This window comes from Lampetra fluviatilis, unplaced genomic scaffold (assembly GCF_964198595.1).
Source record: "Lampetra fluviatilis unplaced genomic scaffold, kcLamFluv1.1 SCAFFOLD_394, whole genome shotgun sequence".
In the NCBI taxonomy this organism is placed as follows: Eukaryota; Metazoa; Chordata; class Hyperoartia; order Petromyzontiformes; family Petromyzontidae; genus Lampetra; species Lampetra fluviatilis.
The window spans coordinates 30040-55000 of NW_027620936.1; the positions used below are offsets into that span (position 1 = coordinate 30040).

The 24961-nt window shown below is 56.1% G+C and overlaps 1 protein-coding gene across 1 annotated transcript in view; it reads left to right on the forward strand.

The window, feature by feature from the left end:
- The window catches only part of LOC144954554 (syntaxin-2-like), a 56387-nt gene that overhangs the window by 28585 nt on the left and 2841 nt on the right, over positions 1-24961 (forward strand). The window contains exons 4-5 of the mRNA XM_078885025.1: positions 9394-9531; positions 16754-16864. Of these exons, the coding sequence (XP_078741151.1) occupies positions 9394-9531; positions 16754-16864 (249 nt within the window). The remainder of the gene's footprint in view (positions 1-9393; positions 9532-16753; positions 16865-24961) is intronic.

Sequence of the window (24961 nt, forward strand, 5' to 3'; positions counted from 1 at the left end):
TCACTCACACCGTGTCTCTCTCCCCGTGTCTCTCTCTCCCCGTGTCTCTCTCTCAGTGTCTCTCCCTCCCAGTGTCTCTCTCCCCGTGTCTCTCTCCCCGTGTCTCTCCCCCCGTGTCTCTCTCACCCCGTGTCTCTCTCACCCCGTGTCTCTCTCACCCCGTGTCTCACCCCGTGTCTCTCTCACCCCGTGTCTCTCCCCGTGTCTCTCTCTCCCCGTGTCTCTCTCCCCGTGTCTCTCCCCGTGTCTCTCTCTCCCCGTGTCTCTCTCCCCCCGTGTCTCTCTCACCTTGTGTCTCTCCCCGTGTCTCTCTCCCCGTGTCTCTCTCCCCGTGTCTCTCTCCCCCCGTGTCTCTCTCACCCCGTGTCTCTCCCCGTGTCTCTCTCCCCGTGTCTCTCTCCCCGTGTCTCTCTCTCCCCGTGTCTCTCTCACCCCGTGTCTCTCCCCGTGTCTCTCTCCCCGTGTCTCTCTCCCCGTGTCTCTCTCTCCCCGTGTCTCTCTCTCAGTGTCTCTCTCTCTCCGTGTCTCTCTCACCCCATGTCTCTCCCCGTGTCTCTCTCCCCCCGTGTCTCTCTCCCCCCGTGTCTCTCTCACCCCGTGTCTCTCTCACCCCGTGTCTCTCTCACCCCGTGTCTCTCACTCACCCCGTGTCTCTCACTCACCCCGTGTCTCTCACCCTGTCTCTCTTTCCCCGTGTCTCTCTCACCCCGTGTCTCTCTCACCCCGTGTCTCTCTCACCCCGTGTCTCTCACTCACCCCATGTCTCTCACCCTGTCTCTCTCTCCCCGTGTCTCTCTCCCCGTGTCTCTCTCACCCCGTGTCTCTCCCCCTGTCTCTCTCTCCCCGTGTCTCTCTCTCCCCGTGTCTCTCTCACCCCGTGTCTCTCCCCGTGTCTCTCCCCATGTCTCTCTCTCCCCGTGTCTCTCTCACCCCGTGTCTCTCACCCTGTCTCTCTCTCCCCGTGTCTCTCTCACCCCGTGTCTCTCTCACCCCGTGTCTCTCTCACCCCGTGTCTCTCTCACCCCGTGTCTCTCTCACCCCGTGTCTCTCTCTCCCCGTGTCTCTCTCCCCGTGTCTCTCTCCCCCCGTGTCTCTCTCACCCCGTGTCTCTCTCACCCCGTGTCTCTCCCCGTGTCTCTCTCCCCGTGTCTCTCTCCCCCCGTGTCTCTCTCACCCCGTGTCTCTCTCACCCCGTGTCTCTCCCCGTGTCTCTCTCCCCCCGTGTCTCTCCCCGTGTCTCTCTCACCCCGTGTCTCTCCCCGTGTCTCTCCCCATGTCTCTCTCACCCCGTGTCTCTCTCCCCGTGTGTCTCACCCCATGTCTCTCTCTCACCCCGTGTCTCTCTCACCCCGTGTCTCTCTCACCCCGTGTCTCTCTCACCCCGTGTCTCTCCCCGTGTCTCTCTCTCCCCGTGTCTCTCTCACCCCGTGTCTCTCTCCCCGTGTCTCTCTCACCCCGTGTCTCACCCCGTGTCTCACCCCGTGTCTCACCCCGTGTCTCACCCCGTGTCTCACTCACCCCGTGTCTCTCCCCGTGTCTCTCTCTCCCCGTGTCTCTCTCTCCCCGTGTCTCTCTCCCCGTGTCTCTCTCTCCCCGTGTCTCTCTCTCCCAGTGTCTCTCTCTCCCCGTGTCTCTCTCTCCCCGTGTCTCTCATCCCGTGTCTCTCTCTCCCCGTGTCTCTCTCTCCCCGTGTCTCTCACCCCGTGTCTCTCTCTCTCCCCGTGTCTCTCTAACTCTCTGTCTCTCTCTCCTCGTGTCTCTCTCTCCCCGTGTCTCTCTCACCCCGTGTCTCTCTCTCCCCGTGTCTCTCTCACCCCGTGTCTCTCTCACCCCGTGTCTCTCTCTCCCCGTGTCTCTCTCACCCCGTGTCTCTCTCCCCCCGTGTCTCTCTCTCCCCGTGTCTCTCTCACCCCGTGTCTCTCTCCCCGTGTCTCTCTCACCCCGTGTCTCTCTCTCCCCGTGTCTCTCTCACCCTGTCTCACTCTCCCCGTGTCTCTCTCTCCCCGTGTCTCTCTCACCCCGTGTCTCTCTCTCCCCGTGTCTCTCTCACCGTGTCTCTCTCTCCCCGTGTCTCTCTCACCCCGTGTCTCTCTCTCCCCGTGTCTCTCTCACCCCGTGTCTCTCTCACCCCGTGTCTCTCTCTCCCCGTGTCTCTCTCACCCCGTGTCTCTCTCCCCCCGTGTCTCTCTCTCCCCGTGTCTCTCTCACCCCGTGTCTCTCTCCCCCCGTGTCTCTCTCTCCCCGTGTCTCTCTCTCCCCGTGTCTCTCTCACCCCGTGTCTCTCTCCCCGTGTCTCTCTCTCCCCGTGTCTCTCTCTCCCCGTGTCTCTCTCTCCCCGTGTCTCTCTCTCCCCGTGTCTCTCTCTCCCCGTGTCTCTCTCTCCCCGTGTCTCTCTCACCCCGTGTCTCTCTCCCCGTGTCTCTCTCTCCCCGTGTCTCTCTCCCCCCGTGTCTCTCTCTCCCCGTGTCTCTCTCTCCCCGTGTCTCTCTCACCCCGTGTCTCTCTCTCCCCGTGTCTCTCTCTCCCTGTGTCTCTCTCTCCCCGTGTCTCTCTCTCCCCGTGTCTCTCTCTCCCCGTGTCTCTCTCTCCCCGTGTCTCTCTCTCCCCGTCTCTCTCTCCCCGTGTCTCTCACTCTCCCCGTGTCTCTCTCTCCCCGTGTCTCTCTCTCCCCGTGTCTCACTCTCCCCGTGTCTCTCTCACCCCGTGTCTCTCTCACCCCGTGTCTCACTCTCCCCGTGTCTCTCTCTCCCCGTGTCTCTCTCACCCCATGTCTCTCTCACCCCGTGTCTTTCTCTCCCCGTGTCTCTCTCACCCCGTGTCTCTCTCACCCCGTGTCTTTCTCTCCCCGTGTCTCTCTCTCCCCGTGTCTCTCTCCCCGTGTCTCTCTCCCCGTGTCTCTCTCTCCCCGTGTGTCTCTCTCCCCGTGTCTCTCTCACCCCTTGTCTCTCTCTCCCCGTGTCTCTCTCTCCCCGTGTCTCTCTCCCCGTGTCTCACTCACTCCGTGTCTCTCTCTCCCCGTGTCTCTCTCTCCCCGTGTCTTTCTCTCCCCGTGTCTCTCTCTCCCCGTGTCTCTCTCCCCGTGTCTCACTCACTCCGTGTCTCTCTCTCCCCGTGTCTCACTCACCCCGTGTCTCTCTCTCCCCGTGTCTCTCTCACCCCGTGTCTCTCTCACCCCGTGTCTCTCTCTCCCCGTGTCTCTCTCTCCCCGTGTCTCTCTCTCCCCGTGTCTCTCTCTCCCCGTGTCTCTCTCTCCCCGTGTCTCTCTCTCCCCGTGTCTCTCTCTCCCCGTGTCTCTCTCCCTGTCTCTCTCTCCCCGTGTCTCTCTCACCCCGTGTCTCTCTCTCCCCGTGTCTCTCTCCCCGTGTCTCTCTCTCCCCGTGTCTCTCTCACCCCGTGTCTCTCTCCCCGTGTCTCTCTCTCCCCGTGTCTCTCTCACCCCGTGTCTCTCTCTCCCCGTGTCTCTCTCACCCCGTGTCTCTCTCCCCCCGTGTCTCTCTCTCCCCGTGTCTCTCTCTCCCCGTGTCTCTCTCACCCCGTGTCTCTCTCTCCCCGTGTCTCTCTCACCCCGTGTCTCTCTCCCCCCGTGTCTCTCTCTCCCCGTGTCTCTCTCACCCCGTGTCTCTCTCACCCCGTGTCTCTCTCTCCCCGTGTCTCTCTCACCCCGTGTCTCTCTCCCCCCGTGTCTCTCTCTCCCCGTGTCTCTCTCACCCCGTGTCTCTCTCCCCCCGTGTCTCTCTCTCCCCGTGTCTCTCTCACCCCGTGTCTCTCTCTCCCCGTGTCTCTCTCACCCCGTGTCTCTCTCCCCCCGTGTCTCTCTCTCCCCGTGTCTCTCTCTCCCCGTGTCTCTCTCTCCCCGTGTCTCTCTCTCCCCGTGTCTCTCTCTCCCCGTGTCTCTCTCTCCCCGTGTCTCTCTCTCCCCGTGTCTCTCTCCCCGTGTCTCTCTCTCCCCGTGTCTCTCTCTCCCCGTGTCTCTCACTCACCCCGTGTCTCTCCCCATGTCTCTCTCTCCCCGTGTCTCTCTCCCCCCGTGTCTCTCTCTCCCCGTGTCTCTCTCACCCCGTGTCTCTCTCCCCGTGTCTCTCTCTCCCCGTGTCTCTCTCTCCCCGTGTCTCTCTCACCCCGTGTCTCTCTCTCCCCGTGTCTCTCTCACCCCGTGTCTCTCTCTCCCCGTGTCTCTCTCACCCCGTGTCTCTCTCACCCCGTGTCTCTCTCTCCCCGTGTCTCTCTCTCCCCGTGTCTCTCTCTCCCCGTGTCTCTCTCTCCCCGTGTCTCTCTCACCCCGTGTCTCTCTCACCCCGTGTCTCTCTCCCCGTGTCTCTCTCTCCCCGTGTCTCTCTCACCCCGTGTCTCTCTCTCCCCGTGTCTCTCTCACCGTGTCTCTCTCTCCCCGTGTCTCTCTCCCCGTGTCTCTCTCTCCCCGTGTCTCTCTTTCCCCGTGTCTCTCTCTCCCCGTGTCTCACTCACTCCGTGTCTCTCTCCCCGTGTCTCTCTCTCTCTCCCCGTGTCTCTCCCCGTGTCTCTCTCCCCGTGTCTCTCTCACCCCGTGTCTCTCTCCCCATGTCTCTCTCACCCCGTGTCTCTCTCTCCCCGTGTCTCTCTCCCCCCGTGTCTCTCTCACCCCGTGTCTCTCTCACCCCGTGTCTCTCTCCCCCCGTGTCTCTCTCACCCCGTGTCTCTCCCCGTGTCTCTCTCCCCGTGTCTCTCTCTCCCCGTGTCTCTCTCTCCCCGTGTCTCTCTCTCCCCGTGTCTCTCTCTCCCCGTGTCTCTCTCTCCCCGTGTCTCTCTCCCCCCGTGTCTCTCTCTCCCCGTGTCTCTCCCCGTGTCTCTCTCTCCCCGTGTCTGTCTCTCCCCGTGTCTCTCTCTCCCCATGTCTCTCTCTCCCCGTGTCTCTCTCCCCCCGTGTCTCTCTCTCCCCGTGTCTCTCCCCGTGTCTCTCTCACCCCGTGTCTCACTCACCCCGTGTCTCACTCACCCTGTGTCTCACCCCGTGTCTCTCTCTCCCCGTGTCTCTCTCACCCCGTGTCTCACCCCGTGTCTCTCTCCCCGTGTCTCTCTCACCCCGTGTCTCTCTCACCCCGTGTCTCACCCCGTGTCTCTCTCTCCCCGTGTCTCTCCCCGTGTCTCTCTCCCCGTGTCTCACTCACACCGTGTCTCTCTCCCCGTGTCTCTCTCTCCCCGTGTCTCTCTCTCAGTGTCTCTCCCTCCCAGTGTCTCTCTCCCCGTGTCTCTCTCCCCGTGTCTCTCCCCCCGTGTCTCTCTCACCCCGTGTCTCTCTCACCCCGTGTCTCTCTCACCCCGTGTCTCACCCCGTGTCTCTCTCACCCCGTGTCTCTCCCCGTGTCTCTCTCTCCCCGTGTCTCTCTCCCCGTGTCTCTCCCCGTGTCTCTCTCTCCCCGTGTCTCTCTCCCCCCGTGTCTCTCTCACCTTGTGTCTCTCCCCGTGTCTCTCTCCCCGTGTCTCTCTCCCCGTGTCTCTCTCCCCCCGTGTCTCTCTCACCCCGTGTCTCTCCCCGTGTCTCTCTCCCCGTGTCTCTCTCCCCGTGTCTCTCTCTCCCCGTGTCTCTCTCACCCCGTGTCTCTCCCCGTGTCTCTCTCCCCGTGTCTCTCTCCCCGTGTCTCTCTCTCCCCGTGTCTCTCTCTCAGTGTCTCTCTCTCTCCGTGTCTCTCTCACCCCATGTCTCTCCCCGTGTCTCTCTCCCCCCGTGTCTCTCTCCCCCCGTGTCTCTCTCACCCCGTGTCTCTCTCACCCCGTGTCTCTCTCACCCCGTGTCTCTCACTCACCCCGTGTCTCTCACTCACCCCGTGTCTCTCACCCTGTCTCTCTTTCCCCGTGTCTCTCTCACCCCGTGTCTCTCTCACCCCGTGTCTCTCTCACCCCGTGTCTCTCACTCACCCCATGTCTCTCACCCTGTCTCTCTCTCCCCGTGTCTCTCTCCCCGTGTCTCTCTCACCCCGTGTCTCTCCCCCTGTCTCTCTCTCCCCGTGTCTCTCTCTCCCCGTGTCTCTCTCACCCCGTGTCTCTCCCCGTGTCTCTCCCCATGTCTCTCTCTCCCCGTGTCTCTCTCACCCCGTGTCTCTCACCCTGTCTCTCTCTCCCCGTGTCTCTCTCACCCCGTGTCTCTCTCACCCCGTGTCTCTCTCACCCCGTGTCTCTCTCACCCCGTGTCTCTCTCACCCCGTGTCTCTCTCTCCCCGTGTCTCTCTCCCCGTGTCTCTCTCCCCCCGTGTCTCTCTCACCCCGTGTCTCTCTCACCCCGTGTCTCTCCCCGTGTCTCTCTCCCCGTGTCTCTCTCCCCCCGTGTCTCTCTCACCCCGTGTCTCTCTCACCCCGTGTCTCTCCCCGTGTCTCTCTCCCCCCGTGTCTCTCCCCGTGTCTCTCTCACCCCGTGTCTCTCCCCGTGTCTCTCCCCATGTCTCTCTCACCCCGTGTCTCTCTCCCCGTGTGTCTCACCCCATGTCTCTCTCTCACCCCGTGTCTCTCTCACCCCGTGTCTCTCTCACCCCGTGTCTCTCTCACCCCGTGTCTCTCCCCGTGTCTCTCTCTCCCCGTGTCTCTCTCACCCCGTGTCTCTCTCCCCGTGTCTCTCTCACCCCGTGTCTCACCCCGTGTCTCACCCCGTGTCTCACCCCGTGTCTCACCCCGTGTCTCACTCACCCCGTGTCTCTCCCCGTGTCTCTCTCTCCCCGTGTCTCTCTCTCCCCGTGTCTCTCTCCCCGTGTCTCTCTCTCCCCGTGTCTCTCTCTCCCAGTGTCTCTCTCACCCCGTGTCTCTCTCTCCCCGTGTCTCTCACCCTGTCTCTCTCCCCCCGTGTCTCTCTCACCCCGTGTCTCTCACCCTGTCTCTCTCACCCCGTGTCTCTCTCACCCCGTGTCTCTCCCCGTGTCTCTCTCTCCCCGTGTCTCTCTCACCCCGTGTCTCTCCCCGTGTCTCACCCCGTGTCTCACCCCGTGTCTCTCACCCCGTGTCTCACCCCGTGTCTCACCCCGTGTCTCACCCCATGTCTCTCTCACCCCGTGTCTCACCCCGTGTCTCTCTCCCCGTGTCTCTCTCACCCCGTGTCTCTCTCCCCGTGTCTCTCTCCCCGTGTCTCTCCCCGTGTCTCACTCACCCCGTGTCTCTCACCCCGTGTCTCACTCACCCTGTCTCTCTCTCCCCGTGTCTCTCTCTCCCCGTGTCTCTCTCTCCCCGTGTCTCTCTCTCCCCGTGTCTCTCTCACCCCGTGTCTCTCTCTCCCCGTGTCTCTCTCACCCCGTGTCTCTCTCTCCCCGTGTCTCTCTCTCCCCGTGTCTCTCTCTCCCCGTGTCTCTCTCACCCCGTGTCTCTCCCCGTGTCTCACCCCGTGTCTCTCCCCGTGTCTCACTCACCCCGTGTCTCTCACCCTGTCTCTCTCTCCCCGTGTCTCTCTCTCCCCGTGTCTCTCTCTCCCCGTGTCTCTCTCTCCCCGTGTCTCTCCCCGTGTCTCTCTCCCCCCGTGTCTCACTCACCCCGTGTCTCACCCCGTGTCTCACCCCGTGTCTCACCCCGTGTCTCACCCCGTGTCTCTCCCCGTGTCTCTCTCTCCCCGTGTCTCTCTCCCCGTGTCTCTCACTCACCCCGTGTCTCACCCCGTGTCTCTCCCCGTGTCTCTCCCCGTGTCTCTCTCCCCCCGTGTCTCACTCACCCCGTGTCTCTCCCCGTGTCTCTCTCTCCCCGTGTCTCTCTCCCCCCGTGTCTCTCCCCGTGTCTCTCTCTCCCAGTGTCTCTCTCACCCCGTGTCTCTCTCACCCCGTGTCTCTCTTCCCGTGTCTCTCTCCCCGTGTCTCTCACCCTGTGTCTCACCCCGTGTCTCTCTCCCCATGTCTCTCTCACCCCGTGTCTCACCCCCTGTCTCCCACTCACCCCGTGTCTCTCTCTCCCCGTGTCTCTCACCCCGTGTCTCTCCCCGTGTCTCTCTCTCACCCCGTGTCTCACCCCGTGTCTCTCTCACCCCGTGTCTCACCCCGTGTCTCTCTCCCCGTGTCTCTCTCACCCCGTGTCTCTCTCACCCCGTGTCTCTCTCTCCCCGTGTCTCTCACCCTGTCTCTCTCTCCCCGTGTCTCTCTCCCCGTGTCTCTCTCTCCCCGTGTCTCTCTCTCCCCGTGTCTCTCTCACCCCGTGTCTCTCTCACCCCGTGTCTCTCCCCGTGTCTCTCCCCGTGTCTCTCCCCGTGTCTCTCTCACCCCGTGTCTCTCTCCCCGTGTCTCTCTCCCCGTGTCTCTCTCACCCCGTGTCTCTCTCTCCCCGTGTCTCTCTCACCCCGTGTCTCACCCCGTGTCTCACCCCGTGTCTCACCCCGTGTCTCACCCCGTGTCTCACCCCGTGTCTCTCCCCGTGTCTCTCTCTCCCCGTGTCTCTCTCCCCGTGTCTCTCACTCACCCCGTGTCTCCCCCCGTGTCTCTCCCCGTGTCTCTCTCTCCCCGTGTCTCTCTCTCCCCGTGTCTCTCTCTCCCCGTGTCTCTCTCACCCCGTGTCTCTCTCACCCCGTGTCTCTCTCTCCCCGTGTCTCTCACCCTGTCTCTCTCTCCCCGTGTCTCTCTCCCCGTGTCTCTCTCTCCCCGTGTCTCTCTCTCCCCGTGTCTGTCTCACCCCGTGTCTCACCCCGTGTCTCACCCCGTGTCTCACCCCGTGTCTCACCCCGTGTCTCACCCCGTGTCTCTCCCCGTGTCTCTCTCTCCCCGTGTCTCTCTCACCCCGTGTCTCTCCCCGTGTCTCTCTCTCCCCGTGTCTCTCTCTCCCCGTGTCTCTCACTCACCCCGTGTCTCACCCCGTTTCTCACCCCGTGTCTCTCTCCCCGTGTCTCTCTCACCCCGTGTCTCTCTCACCCCGTGTCTCTCTCTCCCCGTGTCTCTCACCCTGTCTCTCTCTCCCCGTGTCTCTCTCCCCGTGTCTCTCTCTCCCCGTGTCTCTCTCTCCCCATGTCTCTCTCTCCCCGTGTCTCTCTCACCCCGTGTCTCACCCCGTGTCTCTCCCCGTGTCTCTCCCCGTGTCTCTCTCACCCCGTGTCTCTCTCCCCGTGTCTCTCTCCCCGTGTCTCTCTCACCCCGTGTCTGTCTCTCCCCGTGTCTCTCTCACCCCGTGTCTCACCCCGTGTCTCTCCCCGTGTCTCTCCCCGTGTCTCTCCCCGTGTCTCTCCCCGTGTCTCACCCCGTGTCTCACCCCGTGTCTCACCCCGTGTCTCTCTCACCCCGTGTCTCTCACCCTGTGTCTCTCCCCGTGTCTCTCTCTCCGTGTCTCTCTCACCCCGTGTCTCACCCCGTGTCTCACCCCGTGTCTCTCCCCATGTCTCTCTCTCCCCGTGTCTCTCTCTCCCCGTGTCTCTCTCACCCCGTGTCTCTCTCCCCGTGTCTCTCTCCCCGTGTCTGTCTCCACCTGCAGTACATCCTGGAGTCCCAGCTGACGCGGCAGCAGCTGGGAGAGATTCAGTCGCGACACGAGGAGCTCCTCAAGTTGGAGAAAAGCATTCAGGAGGTTCACGACATGTTCATCAACATCGCCATCATGGTGGCAACGCAGGTGAGTGTGTGTGTGGTGAGTGTGGTGAGTGTGTGTGTGTGTGGTGAGTGTGTGGTGAGTGTGTGGTGAGTGTGTGGTGAGTGTGTGAGTCATTCAGGAGGTTCACGACATGTTCATCAACATCGCCATCATGGTGGCAACGCAGGTGAGTGTGTGTGTGGTGAGTGTGGTGAGTGTGTGTGTGTGTGGTGAGTGTGTGGTGAGTGTGTGGTGAGTGTGTGGTGAGTGTGTGGTGAGTGTGTGGTGAGTGTGTGGTGAGTGTGTGAGTCATTCAGGAGGTTCACGACATGTTCATCAACATCGCCATCATGGTGGCAACGCAGGTGAGTCTGTGTGTGGTGAGTGTGTGGTGAGTGTGGTGAGTGTGTGGTGAGTGTGTGGTGAGTGTGTGGTGAGTGTGGTGAGTGTGTGGTGAGTGTGTGGTGAGTGTGTGGTGAGTGTGTGGTGAGTGTGTGAGTCATTCAGGAGGTTCACGACATGTTCATCAACATCGCCATCATGGTGGCAACGCAGGTGAGAGTGTGTGTGGTGAGTGTGGTGAGTGTGGTGAGTGTGTGGTGAGTGTGTGGTGAGTGTGTGGTGAGTGTGTGGTGAGTGTGTGGTGAGTGTGTGGTGAGTGTGTGGTGAGTGTGTGGTGAGTGTGTGAGTCATTCAGGAGGTTCACGACATGTTCATCAACATCGCCATCATGGTGGCAACGCAGGTGAGAGTGTGTGTGGTGAGTGTGTGGTGAGTGTGTGTGGTGAGTGTGTGGTGAGTGTGTGGTGAGTGTGTGTGGTGAGTGTGTGGTGAGTGTGTGTGTGTGTGTGGTGAGTGTGTGGTGAGTGTGTGGTGAGTGTGTGTGTGGTGAGTGTGGTGAGTGTGTGGTGAGTGTGTGGTGAGTGTGTGTGGTGAGTGTGTGAGTCATTCAGGAGGTTCACGACATGTTCATTAACATCGCCATCATGGTGGCAACGCAGGTGAGTGTGTGTGTGTGTGTGGTGAGTGTGTGGTGAGTGTGTGGTGAGTGTGTGGTGAGTGTGTGGTGAGTGTGTGTGTGTGGTGAGTGTGTGTGTGGTGAGTGTGTGGTGAGTGTGTGTGTGTGGTGAGTGTGGTGAGTGTGTGGTGAGTGTGTGGTGAGTGTGTGTGTGTGGTGAGTGTGTGTGTGTGTGTGGTGAGTGTGTGGTGAGTGTGGTGAGTGTGTGTGTGGTGAGTGTGTGGTGAGTGTGGTGAGTGTGTGTGTGGTGAGTGTGGTGAGTGTGTGGTGAGTGTGTGGTGAGTGTGTGTGTGGTGAGTGTGTGAGTGTGTGGTGAGTGTGTGTGGTGAGTGTGTGGTGAGTGTGTGGTGAGTGTGTGGTGAGTGTGTGGTGAGTGTGTGGTGAGTGTGGTGAGTGTGTGGTGAGTGTGTGGTGAGTGTGGTGAGTGTGTGGTGAGTGTGTGGTGAGTGTGTGGTGAGTGTGTGAGTCATTCAGGAGGTTCACGACATGTTCATCAACATCGCCATCATGGTGGCAACGCAGGTGAGTCTGTGAGTGTGTGTGGTGAGTGTGTGTGGTGAGTGTGTGTGTGTGGTGAGTGTGTGTGGTGAGTGTGTGGTGAGTGTGGTGAGTGTGTGTGGTGAGTGTGTGGTGAGTGTGTGGTGAGTGTGTGAGTGTGTGGTGAGTGTGTGGTGAGTGTGTGGTGAGTGTGTGTGGTGAGTGTGAGGTGAGTGTGTGGTGAGTGTGTGTGGTGAGTGTGTGTGGTGAGTGTGTGTGGTGAGTGTGTGTGGTGAGTGTGTGGTGAGTGTGTGGTGAGTGTGTGTGTGGTGAGTGTGTGGTGAGTGTGTGTGTGGTGAGTGTGTGTGGTGAGTGTGTGTGGTGAGTGTGTGGTGAGTGTGTGGTGAGTGTGTGTGGTGAGTGTGTGTGGTGAGTGTGTGGTGAGTGTGTGTGGTGAGTGTGTGTGTGGTGAGTGTGTGTGGTGAGTGTGGTGAGTGTGTGTGGTGTGTGTGTGTGAGGTGAGTGTGTGGTGAGTGTGTGTGGTGTGTGTGTGAGTGTGTGGTGAGTGTGTGTGTGTGAGTGTGTGGTGAGTGTGTGAGTCATTCAGGAGGTTCACGACATGTTCATCAACATCGCCGTCATGGTGGCAACGCAGGTGAGTGTGTGGTGAGTGTGTGTGGTGAGTGTGTGTGGTGAGTGTGGTGAGTGTGTGGTGAGTGTGTGTGGTGAGTGTGTGAGGTGAGTGTGTGAGGTGAGTGTGTGAGGTGAGTGTGTGGTGAGTGTGTGTGGTGAGTGTGTGTGGTGAGTGTGTGTGGTGAGTGTGTGTGGTGAGTGTGTGTGGTGAGTGTGTGTGGTGAGTGTGGTGAGTGTGGTGAGTGTGTGTGGTGAGTGTGTGGTGAGTGTGTGTGGTGAGTGTGTGTGGTGAGTGTGTGGTGAGTGTGTGAGTCATTCAGGAGGTTCACGACATGTTCATCAACATCGCCATCATGGTGGCAACGCAGGTGAGTGTGTGTGTGGTGAGTGTGTGTGTGGTGAGTGTGGTGAGTGTGGTGAGTGTGTGTGGTGAGTGTGTGTGGTGAGTGTGTGGTGAGTGTGTGTGGTGAGTGTGTGGTGAGTGTGTGGTGAGTGTGTGGTGAGTGTGTGTGGTGAGTGTGTGGTGAGTGTGTGGTGAGTGTGTGGTGAGTGTGTGGTGAGTGTGTGGTGAGTGTGTGAGTCATTCAGGAGGTTCACGACATGTTCATCAACATCGCCATCATGGTGGCAACGCAGGTGAGAGTGTGGTGAGTGTGTGGTGAGTGTGTGGTGAGTGTGTGGTGAGTGTGTGGTGAGTCTGTGTGTGTGTGTGGTGAGTGTGTGGTGAGTGTGTGGTGAGTGTGTGGTGAGTGAGTGGTGAGTGTGTGGTGAGTGTGTGAGTCATTCAGGAGGTTCACGACATGTTCATCAACATCGCCATCATGGTGGCAACGCAGGTGAGAGTGTGTGTGGTGAGTGTGTGGTGAGTGTGTGGTGAGTGTGTGGTGAGTGTGTGGTGAGTGTGTGGTGAGTGTGTGGTGAGTGTGTGGTGAGTGTGTGGTGAGTGTGTGGTGAGTGTGTGGTGAGTGTGTGGTGAGTGTGGTGAGTGTGTGTGTGTGGTGAGTGTGTGGTGAGTCTGTGTGTGTGTGTGGTGTGTGTGTGGTGAGTGTGTGTGGTGAGTGTGTGGTGTGTGTGTGGTGAGTGTGTGGTGAGTCTGTGTGTGTGTGTGGTGAGTGTGTGTGGTGAGTGTGTGGTGAGTGTGTGGTGTGTGTGTGGTGAGTGTGTGGTGAGTGTGTGGTGTGTGTGTGGTGAGTCTGTGTGTGTGTGTGGTGAGTGTGTGGTGAGTGTGTGGTGAGTGTGTGGTGAGTGTGTGGTGAGTGTGTGGTGAGTGTGTGGTGAGTGTGTGTGGTGAGTGTGTGGTGAGTGTGTGGTGAGTGTGTGTGGTGAGTGTGTGTGGTGAGTGTGTGGTGAGTCTGTGAGTGTGTGTGGTGAGTGTGTGGTGAGTGTGTGGTGAGTGTGGTGAGTGTGGTGAGTGTGTGAGTCATTCAGGAGGTTCACGACATGTTCATCAACATCGCCATCATGGTGGCAACGCAGGTGAGTCTGTGTGTGTGTGTGGTGAGTGTGTGGTGAGTGTGTGGTGAGTGTGTGGTGAGTGTGTGGTGAGTGTGTGGTGAGTCTGTGTGTGTGTGTGGTGAGTGTGTGTAGTGAGTGTGTGGTGAGTGTGTGTGGTGAGTGTGTGGTGAGTGTGTGGTGAGTGTGTGGTGAGTGTGTGGTGAGTCTGTGTGTGTGTGTGGTGAGTGTGTGGTGAGTGTGTGGTGAGTGTGTGGTGAGTGTGTGGTGAGTCTGTGTGTGTGTGTGGTGAGTGTGTGGTGAGTGTGTGTGGTGAGTGTGTGTGGTGAGTGTGTGTGGTGAGTGTGTGGTGAGTGTGTGTGGTGAGTGTGTGTGGTGAGTGTGTGGTGAGTGTGTGGTGAGTGTGTGGTGAGTGTGTGGTGAGTGTGTGTGGTGAGTGTGTGGTGAGTGTGTGGTGAGTGTGTGTGGTGACTGTGTGTGGTGACTGTGTGTGGTGAGTGTGTGTGGTGAGTGTGTGGTGAGTGTGTGGTGAGTGTGTGTGGTGAGTGTGTGTGGTGAGTGTGTGTGGTGAGTGTGTGGTGAGTGTGTGGTGAGTGTGTGGTGAGTCTGTGTGTGTGTGTGGTGAGTGTGTGGTGAGTGTGGTGAGTGTGTGTGGTGAGTGTGTGTGGTGAGTGTGTGGTGAGTGTGTGTGGTGAGTGTGTGTGGTGAGTGTGTGTGGTGAGTGTGTGTGGTGAGTGTGTGGTGAGTGTGGTGTGTGTGTGGTGAGTGTGTGGTGAGTGTGTGGTGAGTGTGTGGTGAGTCTGTGTGTGTGTGTGGTGAGTGTGTGGTGAGTGTGGTGAGTGTGTGTGGTGAGTGTGTGTGGTGAGTGTGTGGTGAGTGTGTGTGGTGAGTGTGTGGTGAGTGTGTGGTGAGTGTGTGGTGAGTGTGTGGTGAGTGTGTGAGTCATTCAGGAGGTTCACGACATGTTCATCAACATCGCCATCATGGTGGCAACGCAGGTGAGTCTGTGTGTGTGTGTGGTGAGTGTGTGTGGTGAGTGTGTGGTGAGTGTGTGTGGTGAGTGTGTGTGGTGAGTGTGGTGTGTGTGTGGTGAGTGTGTGTGGTGAGTGTGTGGTGAGTGTGTGGTGAGTGTGTGTGCTGAGTGTGTGGTGAGTCTGTGGGTCTCTGTGTGGTGAGTCTGTGGGTCTCTGTGTGGTGAGTCTGTGGGTCTCTGTGTGGTGAGTCTGTGGGTCTCTGTGTGGTGAGTCTGTGGGTCTCTGTGTGGTGAGTCTGTGGGTCTCTGTGTGAGTCTGTGGGTCTCTGTGTGGTGAGTCTGTGAGTCTCTGTGTGGTGAGTCTGTGGGTCTCTGTGTGGTGAGTCTGTGGGTCTCTGTGTGGTGAGTCTGTGGGTCTCTGTGTGGTGAGTCTGTGGGTCTCTGTGTGGTGAGTCTGTGGGTCTCTGTGTGAGTCTGTGGGTCTCTGTGTGGTGAGTCTGTGAGTCTCTGTGTGGTGAGTCTGTGGGTCTCTGTGTGGTGAGTCTGTGGGTCTCTGTGTGAGTGAGTCTGTGGGTCTCTGTGTGAGTGAGTCTGTGGGTCTCTGTGTGAGTGAGTCTGTGAGTCTCTGTGTGGTGAGTCTGTGGGTCTCTGTGTGAGTGAGTCTGTGGGTCTCTGTGTGAGTGAGTCTCTGTGTGAGTGAGTCTGTGGGTCTCTGTGTGAGTGAGTCTGTGGGTCTCTGTGTGGTGAGTCTGTGGGTCTCTGTGTGAGTCTGTGGGTCTCTGTGTGAGTGAGTCTGTGGGTCTCTGTGTGAGTGAGTCTGTGGGTCTCTGTGTGAGTGAGTCTGTGGGTCTCTGTGTGAGTGAGTCTGTGGGTCTCTGTGTGGTGAGTCTGTGGGTCTCTGTGTGGTGAGTCTGTGGGTCTCTGTGTGAGTGAGTCTGTGGGTCTGTGAGTGAGTCTGTGTGAGTGAGTCTGTGGGTCTCTGTGTGAGTGAGTCTGTGGGTCTCTGTGTGGTGAGTCTGTGGGTCTCTGTGTGAGTGTGTGAATGAGTGAGTGGGTCTCTGTGTGAGTCTGGGTCTCTCTGTGAGTGTGTCTCTGTGTGTCTCTGTGTGTCTCTGTGTGTGTGAGTGTGTCTCTATGGGTCTCTGTGTGTCTGTATGTGTCTATGGGTCTCTGTGTGTCTCTGTGTGTGTGTCTCTATGTGTCTCTGTGTGTCTATATGAGTGTCTGTGTGTCTCTATGTGTCTCTATGTGTCTCTCTGTGTCTCTGTGTGTGTCTCTGTGTGTGTGTCTCTATGAGTGTCTGTGTGTGTCTCTGTGTGTCTCAGTGTGTCTCTGTGTCTCTATGTGTGTGTCTCTATGAGTGTCTCTATGTGTCTCTGTGTGTGTGTGTCTCTGTGTGTGTGTGTCTCTGTGTGTGTGTGTCTCTGTGTGTGTGTCTCTATGAGTGTGTCTCTATGTCTCTATGAGTGTGTCTCTATGTGTGTGTCTGTGTGTCTCTGTGTGTCTCTATGTGTGTCTATGAGTGTCTGTGTGTGTCTCTGTGTGTCTCTATGAGTGTCTCTGTGTGTCTCTGTGTGTCTCTGTGTGTCTCTGTGTGTCTCTGTGTCTCTGTGTGTCTCTGTGTCTCTGTGTGTCTCTGTGTCTCTGTGTGTCTCTGTGTGTTTCTATGAGTGTCTCTGTGTGTCTCTGTGTCTCTGTGTGTCTCTATGAGTGTCCCTGTGTGTCTCTATGTCTCTGTGTGTCTCTGTGTGTCTCTGTGTGTGAGTGTTTCTATGAGTGAGTCTCTGTGAGTGTGTCTCTATGTGAGTGTGTCTCTATGTCTCTATGTGTCTGTGTGTGTGTGTGTCTCTGTGTGTGTGTGTGTCTCTGTGTGTGTGTCTCTATGAGTGTGTCTCTGTGTCCGTGTGTGTGTGTGTCTCTGTGTGTGTGTGTCTCTCTCTGTGTGTGTGTCTCTCTCTGTGTGTGTCTCTATGAGTGTGTCTCTGTGTCTGTGTGTGTGTGTGTCTCTGTGTGTGTGTCTCTCTCTGTGTGTGTCTCTGTGTGTGTGTCTCTCTGTGTGTGTCTCTGTGTGTGTCTGTGTGTCTCTGTGTGTCTCTATGTGTGTCTATGAGTGTCTGTGTGTGTCTCTGTGTGTCTCTATGAGTGTCTCTGTGTGTTTCTATGTGTCTCTATGAGTGTCTCTGTGTGTCTCTGTGTGTCTCTGTGTGTGTGTGTCTCTGTGTGTGTGTGTGTCTCTCTCTGTGTGTGTCTCTGTGTGTGTGTCTCTCTGTGTGTGTCTCTGTGTGTGTCTGTGTGTCTCTGTGTGTCTCTATGTGTGTCTATGAGTGTCTGTGTGTGTCTCTGTGTGTCTCTATGAGTGTCTCTGTGTGTTTCTATGTGTCTCTATGAGTGTCTCTGTGTGTCTCTGTGTGTCTCTGTGTGTGTGTGTCTCTGTGTGTGTGTGTGTCTCTCTCTGTGTGTGTCTCTGTGTGTGTGTCTCTCTGTGTGTGTCTCTGTGTGTGTCTGTGTGTCTCTGTGTGTCTCTATGTGTGTCTATGAGTGTCTGTGTGTGTCTCTGTGTGTCTCTATGAGTGTCTCTGTGTGTTTCTATGTGTCTCTATGAGTGTCTCTGTGTGTCTCTGTGTGTCTCTGTGTGTGTGTGTCTCTGTGTGTGTGTGTGTCTCTCTCTGTGTGTGTCGCTCTGTGTGTGTCTGTCTGCGTGTGTCTCTCAGGGCGACATGGTGAACAACATCGAGGAACACGTGAAGAGCGCCTCGGAGCACACGGAGAAGGGTCGCACGGTGCTAGAGCAGGCGGTGACGCACAAGCGTAGCGCTCGCAAGGTACACACACACACACACCTACACACACACCTACACACACACACACCTACACACACACACCTACACACACACCTACACACACACCTACACACACACACCTACACACACACACCTACACACACACACACCTACACACACACCTACACACACACACACCTACACACACACCTACACACACACACACACCTACACACACACCTACACACACACACACGGAGAAGGGTCGCACCGTCCTAGAGCAGGCGGTGACGCACAAGCGTAGCGCTCGCAAGGTACACACACACACACACCTACACACACACACAGTGACACACACACACACACCTACACACACACCTACACACACACACACCTACACACACACACACCTACACACACACACACCTACACACCTACACACACACCTACACACACACACACACACAGTGACACACACACACACACCTACACACACACCTACACACACACACACCTACACACACACACACCTACACACACACACACCTACACACCTACACACACACCTACACACACACACACCTACACACACACCTACACACACACCTACACACACACCTACACACACACACACACCTACACACACACCTACACACACACACCTACACACACACCTACACACACACACCTACACACACACCTACACACACACACACCTACACACACACCTACACACACACACACACACCTACACACCTACACACACACACCTACACACACACCTACACACACACACACACCTACACACACACACCTACACACACACACCTACACACACACCTACACACACACCTACACACACACACACCTACACACACCTACACACACACACACACCTACACACACACACACACCTACACACACACCTACACACACACACACACCTACACACACACACACACCTACACACCTACACACACACACACACCTACACACACACACCTACACACACACACACACCTACACACACACCTACACACACACACACGGAGAAGGGTCGCACGGTGCTAGAGCAGGCGGTGACGCACAAGCGTAGTGCACGCAAGGTACACACACACAGTGACACACACACCTACACACACACACACACACCTACACACACACACACACCTACACACACACACACACCTACACACACACCTACACACACACACACCTACACACACACACACCTACACACACACAGTGACACACACTCACACACAGTGACACACACACCTACACACACACACACGGAGAAGGGTCGCACGGTGCTAGAGCAGGCGGTGACGCACAAGCGTAGTGCACGCAAGGTACACACACACACACACCTACACACACACACACCTACACACCTACACACACCTACACACACACACACACACCTACACACCTACACACACACACACGGAGAAGGGTCGCACCGTCCTAGAGCAGGCGGTGACGCACAAGCGTAGCGCACGCAAGGTACACACACACACACACCTACACACACACACACCTACACACACACCTACACACACACACACCTACACACACACCTACACACACACACCTACACACACACACACACACCTACACACACACACACCTACACACACACACACACACCTACACACACACACACACACCTACACACACACCTACACACACACAGTGACACACACACACACACCTACACACACACACACCTACACACACACAGTGACACACACACACCTACACACACACACACACCTACACACACACCTACACACACACACACCTACACACACACGGAGAAGAGTCGCACGGTGCTAGAGCAGGCGGTGACGCACAAGCGTAGCGCACGCAAGGTACACACACACACACACACCTACACACACACCTACACACACACACACACCTACACACACACCTACACACACACACACACCTACACACACACCTACACACACACACACGGAGAAGGGTCGCACCGTCCTAGAGCAGGCGGTGACGCACAAGCGTAGTGCACGCAAGGTACACACACACACACACCTACACACACACACAGTGACACACACACACACCTACACACACACCTACACACACACAGTGACACACACACACACAGTGACACACACACACACCTACACACACACAGTGACACACACACACACCTACACACACACAGTGACACACACACACACACCTACACACACACACACACACCTACACACACACCTACACACACACACACACCTACACACACACCTACACACACACACACGGAGAAGGGTCGCACGGTGCTAGAGCAGGCGGTGACGCACAAGCGTAGTGCACGCAAGGTACACACACACACACCTACACACACACCTACACACACACCTACACACACACCTACACACACACACCTACACACACACACACCTACACACACCTAGACACACACCTAGACACACACCTACACACACACCTACACACACACAGTGACACACACACACACCTACACACACACACACACCTACACACACACACACCTACACACACACCTACACACACACACACACCTACACACACACCTACACACACACCTACACACACACCTACACACACACACACGGAGAAGGGTCGCACGGTGCTAGAGCAGGCGGTGACGCACAAGCGTAGTGCACGCAAGGTACACACACACAGTGACACACACACCTACACACACACACACAGTGACACACACACACCTACACACACACCTACACACAGTGACACACACACACACCTACACACACACACAGTGACACACACACACAGTGACACACACACACCTACACACACACACACACCGTGACACACACACACAGTGACACACACACACAGTGACACACACACACCTACACACACACACAGTGACACACACACACAGTGACACACACACACCTACACACACACACGGAGAAGGGTCGCACGGTGCTAGAGCAGGCGGTCACACACAAGCGTAGTGCACGCAAGGTACACACACACACACCTACACACACACACCTACACACACACACCTACACACACACACCTACACACACACACCTACACACACACACAGTGACACACACACAGTGATACACACACACAGTGACACACACACAGTGACACACACACACGCCTACACACAGTGACACACACACACACACCTACACACACACACAGTGACACACACAGTGACACACACACACAGTGACACACACACAGTGACACACACACACAGTGACACACACACACAGTGACACACACACACCTACACACACACCTACACACACACCTATACACACACCTACACACACACACCTACACACAGTGACACACACCTACACACACACACCTACACACACACCTACACACACACCTACACACACACCTACACACACACACCTACACAGTGACACACACCTACACACACACACCTACACACACACCTACACACACACACCTACACACACACACAGTGACACACACACACCTACACACACACACCTACACACACAGACACACACACACCTACACACACATACCTACACACACACACACACCTACACACACACACCCACACACAGTGACACACACCTACACACACACACCTACACACACACCTACACACACACCTACACACACACCTACACACACACACCTACACACAGTGACACACACCTACACACACACCTACACACACACCTACACACACACACCTACACACACACAGTGACACACACACACCTACACACACACACCTACACACACACACAGACACACACACACCTACACACACATACCTACACACACACACACCTACACACACACCTACACACACACACCTACACACACACCTACACACACACACCTACACACACACACACAGACACACACACACCTACACACACACACAGACACACACACACACCTACACACACACAGACACACACACCTACACACACACATACACAGACACACACACACACACACCTACACACACACACCTACACACACACACACACCTACACACAGTGACACACACACACAGACACACACCTACACACACACACAAACTCACACACAGACACACACCTACACACACACACACAGTGACACAGACACAGACACACACACACCTACACACACACACACCTACACACACACACACCTACACACACACACACACACACACACCTACACACACACACAGACACACACCTACACACACAGACACACACCTACACACACACACACAGACACACACACACCTACACACACACACACACCTACACACACACCTACACACACACACACCTACACACACACACACCTACACACACAGACACACACACACACCTACACATACCTACACACACACCTACACACACACACCTACACCTACACACACACAAACCTACACACACACAGACACACACCTACACACACACAGACACACACCTACACACACACACAGACACACACCTACACACACACAGACACACACACCTACACACACCTACACACACACACACCTACACACACCTACACACACCTACACACACACACACAGACACACACCTACACACACACAGACAAACACCTACACACACACACACCTACACACACACACACACCTACACACACACACACACCTACACACACACCTACACACACACACACAGACACACACCTACACACACACACACAGACAAACACCTACACACACACACCTACACACACACACACCTACACACACACACCTACACACACACCTACACACACACCCACACACACACACCTACACACACACACACCTACACACACACACACACCTACACACACACACCTACACACACACCTACACACACACACACACCTACACACACACCTACACACACACCTACACACCTACACACACACCTACACACCTACACACACACCTACACACCTACACACACACCTACACACCTACACACACACCTACACACCAACACACACACCTACACACCAACACACACACCTACACACCAACACACACACCTACACACACACACACCTACACACACACACACACCTACACACACACCTACACACACACACCTACACACACACCTACACACCTACACACACACCTACACACCTACACACACACCTACACACCTACACACACACCTACACACCAACACACACACCTACACACACCTACACACACACACACCTACACACACCTACACACACACACACACCTACACACACACACACCTACACACACACACACCTACACACACACACACCTACACACACACACACCTACACACACACACACACACAGACACACACCTACACACACACACAGACACACACCTACACACACACAGACACACACACCTACACACACCTACACACACACACACCTACACACACACACACACCTACACACACACACACAGACACACACCTACACACACACACACAGACAAACACCTACACACACACACACCTACACACACACACACACCTACACACACACACACACCTACACACACACCTACACACACACACACAGACACACACCTACACACACACACACAGACAAACACCTACACACACACACCTACACACACACACACCTACACACACACACCTACACACACACCTACACACACACACACCTACACACACACCCACACACACACACCTACACACACACACACCTACACACACACACACCTACACACACACACCTACACACACACACACACCTACACACACACCTACACACACACCTACACACCTACACACACACCTACACACCTACACACACACCTACACACCTACACACACACCTACACACCTACACACACACCTACACACCAACACACACACCTACACACCAACACACACACCTACACACCAACACACACACCTACACACACACACACCTACACACACACACACACCTACACACACACCTACACACACACACCTACACACACACCTACACACCTACACACACACCTACACACCTACACACACACCTACACACCAACACACACACCTACACACACCTACACACACACACACCTACACACACCTACACACACACACACACACACCTACACACACACACACCTACACACACACACACCTACACACACACACACCTACACACACACACCTACACACACACACACCTACACACACACCTACACACACACCTACACACACACACACCTACACACACACACAGACAAAGGTCGCACGGTGCTAGAGCAGGCGGTGACGCACAAACATAGTGCTCGCAAGGTACACACACACACACACACCTACACACACACACACACCTACACACACCTACACACACACACACCTACACACACCTACACACACACACCTACACACACCTACACACACACACACACCTACACACACCTACACACACACACACACACCTACACACACACACAGTGACACACACACACACACCTACACACACACACAGACACACACACACCTACACACACACAGACACACACACACACCTACACACACACACACCTACACACACACACCTACACACACACACACACCTACACACACACCTACACACACACCTACACACACACACACACCTACACACACCTACACACACACACACACACCTACACACACACACCTACACACACACACACCTACACACACACACACACACCTACACACACACACACCTACACACACACACACCTACACACACACACACCTACAGACACACACACACACCTACACACACACACACCTACACACACACACACACAGACAAAGGTCGCACGGTTCTAGAGCAGGCGGTGACGCACAAACGTAGCGCTCGCAAGGTACACACACACACACACACCTACAGACACACACACACACCTACACACACACACACCTACACACACACACCTACACACACACACACACCTACACACACACACACCTACACACACACACACACAGACAAAAGTCGCACGGTGCTAGAGCAGGCGGTGACGCACAAACGTAGCGCTCGCAAGGTACACACACACACACACCTACACACACACACACACCTACACACACACACCTACACACACACACACACCTACACACACACACACACCTACACACACACACACACCTACACACACACACACACCTACACACACACACACCTACACACACACACCTACACACACACACACCTACACACACACACACACCTACACACACACACACCTACAGACACACACACACCTACACACACACACACCTACACACACACACACACCTACACACACACACACCTACACACACCTACACACACACACACCTACACACACACACACACCTACACACACACACACAGACAAAGGTCGCACGGTGCTAGAGCAGGCGGTGACGCACAAACGTAGCGCTCGCAAGGTACACACACACACACACCTACACACACACACAGACACACACACACACACACCTACACACACACACACCTACACACACACACCTACACACACACACACCTACACACACACACACACACACCTACACACACACACACCTACACACACACACAGACAAAGGTCGCACGGTTCTAGAGCAGGCGGTGACGCACAAACGTAGCGCTCGCAAGGTACACACACACACACACCTACACACACACACAGACACACACACACACCTACACACACACACACCTACAGACACACACACACCTACACACACACACACCTACACACACACACACCTACACACACAGACAAAGGTCGCACGGTTCTAGAGCAGGCGGTGACGCACAAACGTAGCGCTCGCAAGGTACACACACACACACACACCTACAGACACACACACACACCTACACACACACACACCTACACACACACACACAGACAAAGGTCGCACGGTGCTAGAGCAGGCGGTGACGCACAAACGTAGCGCTCGCAAGGTACACACCAGACGGGTTTTGATTCCTTACCCGTCACCGTACCCTAGCCGTACCCAGCCGGGCGTTCGACACTTCACGTGGCAGCCTCAAGGTGCACTTGGCCTGGCACAAGCGTCGTGGTGACGTCACCGCCACTTAGTGGCGAATGGCCGTTGTTGTTG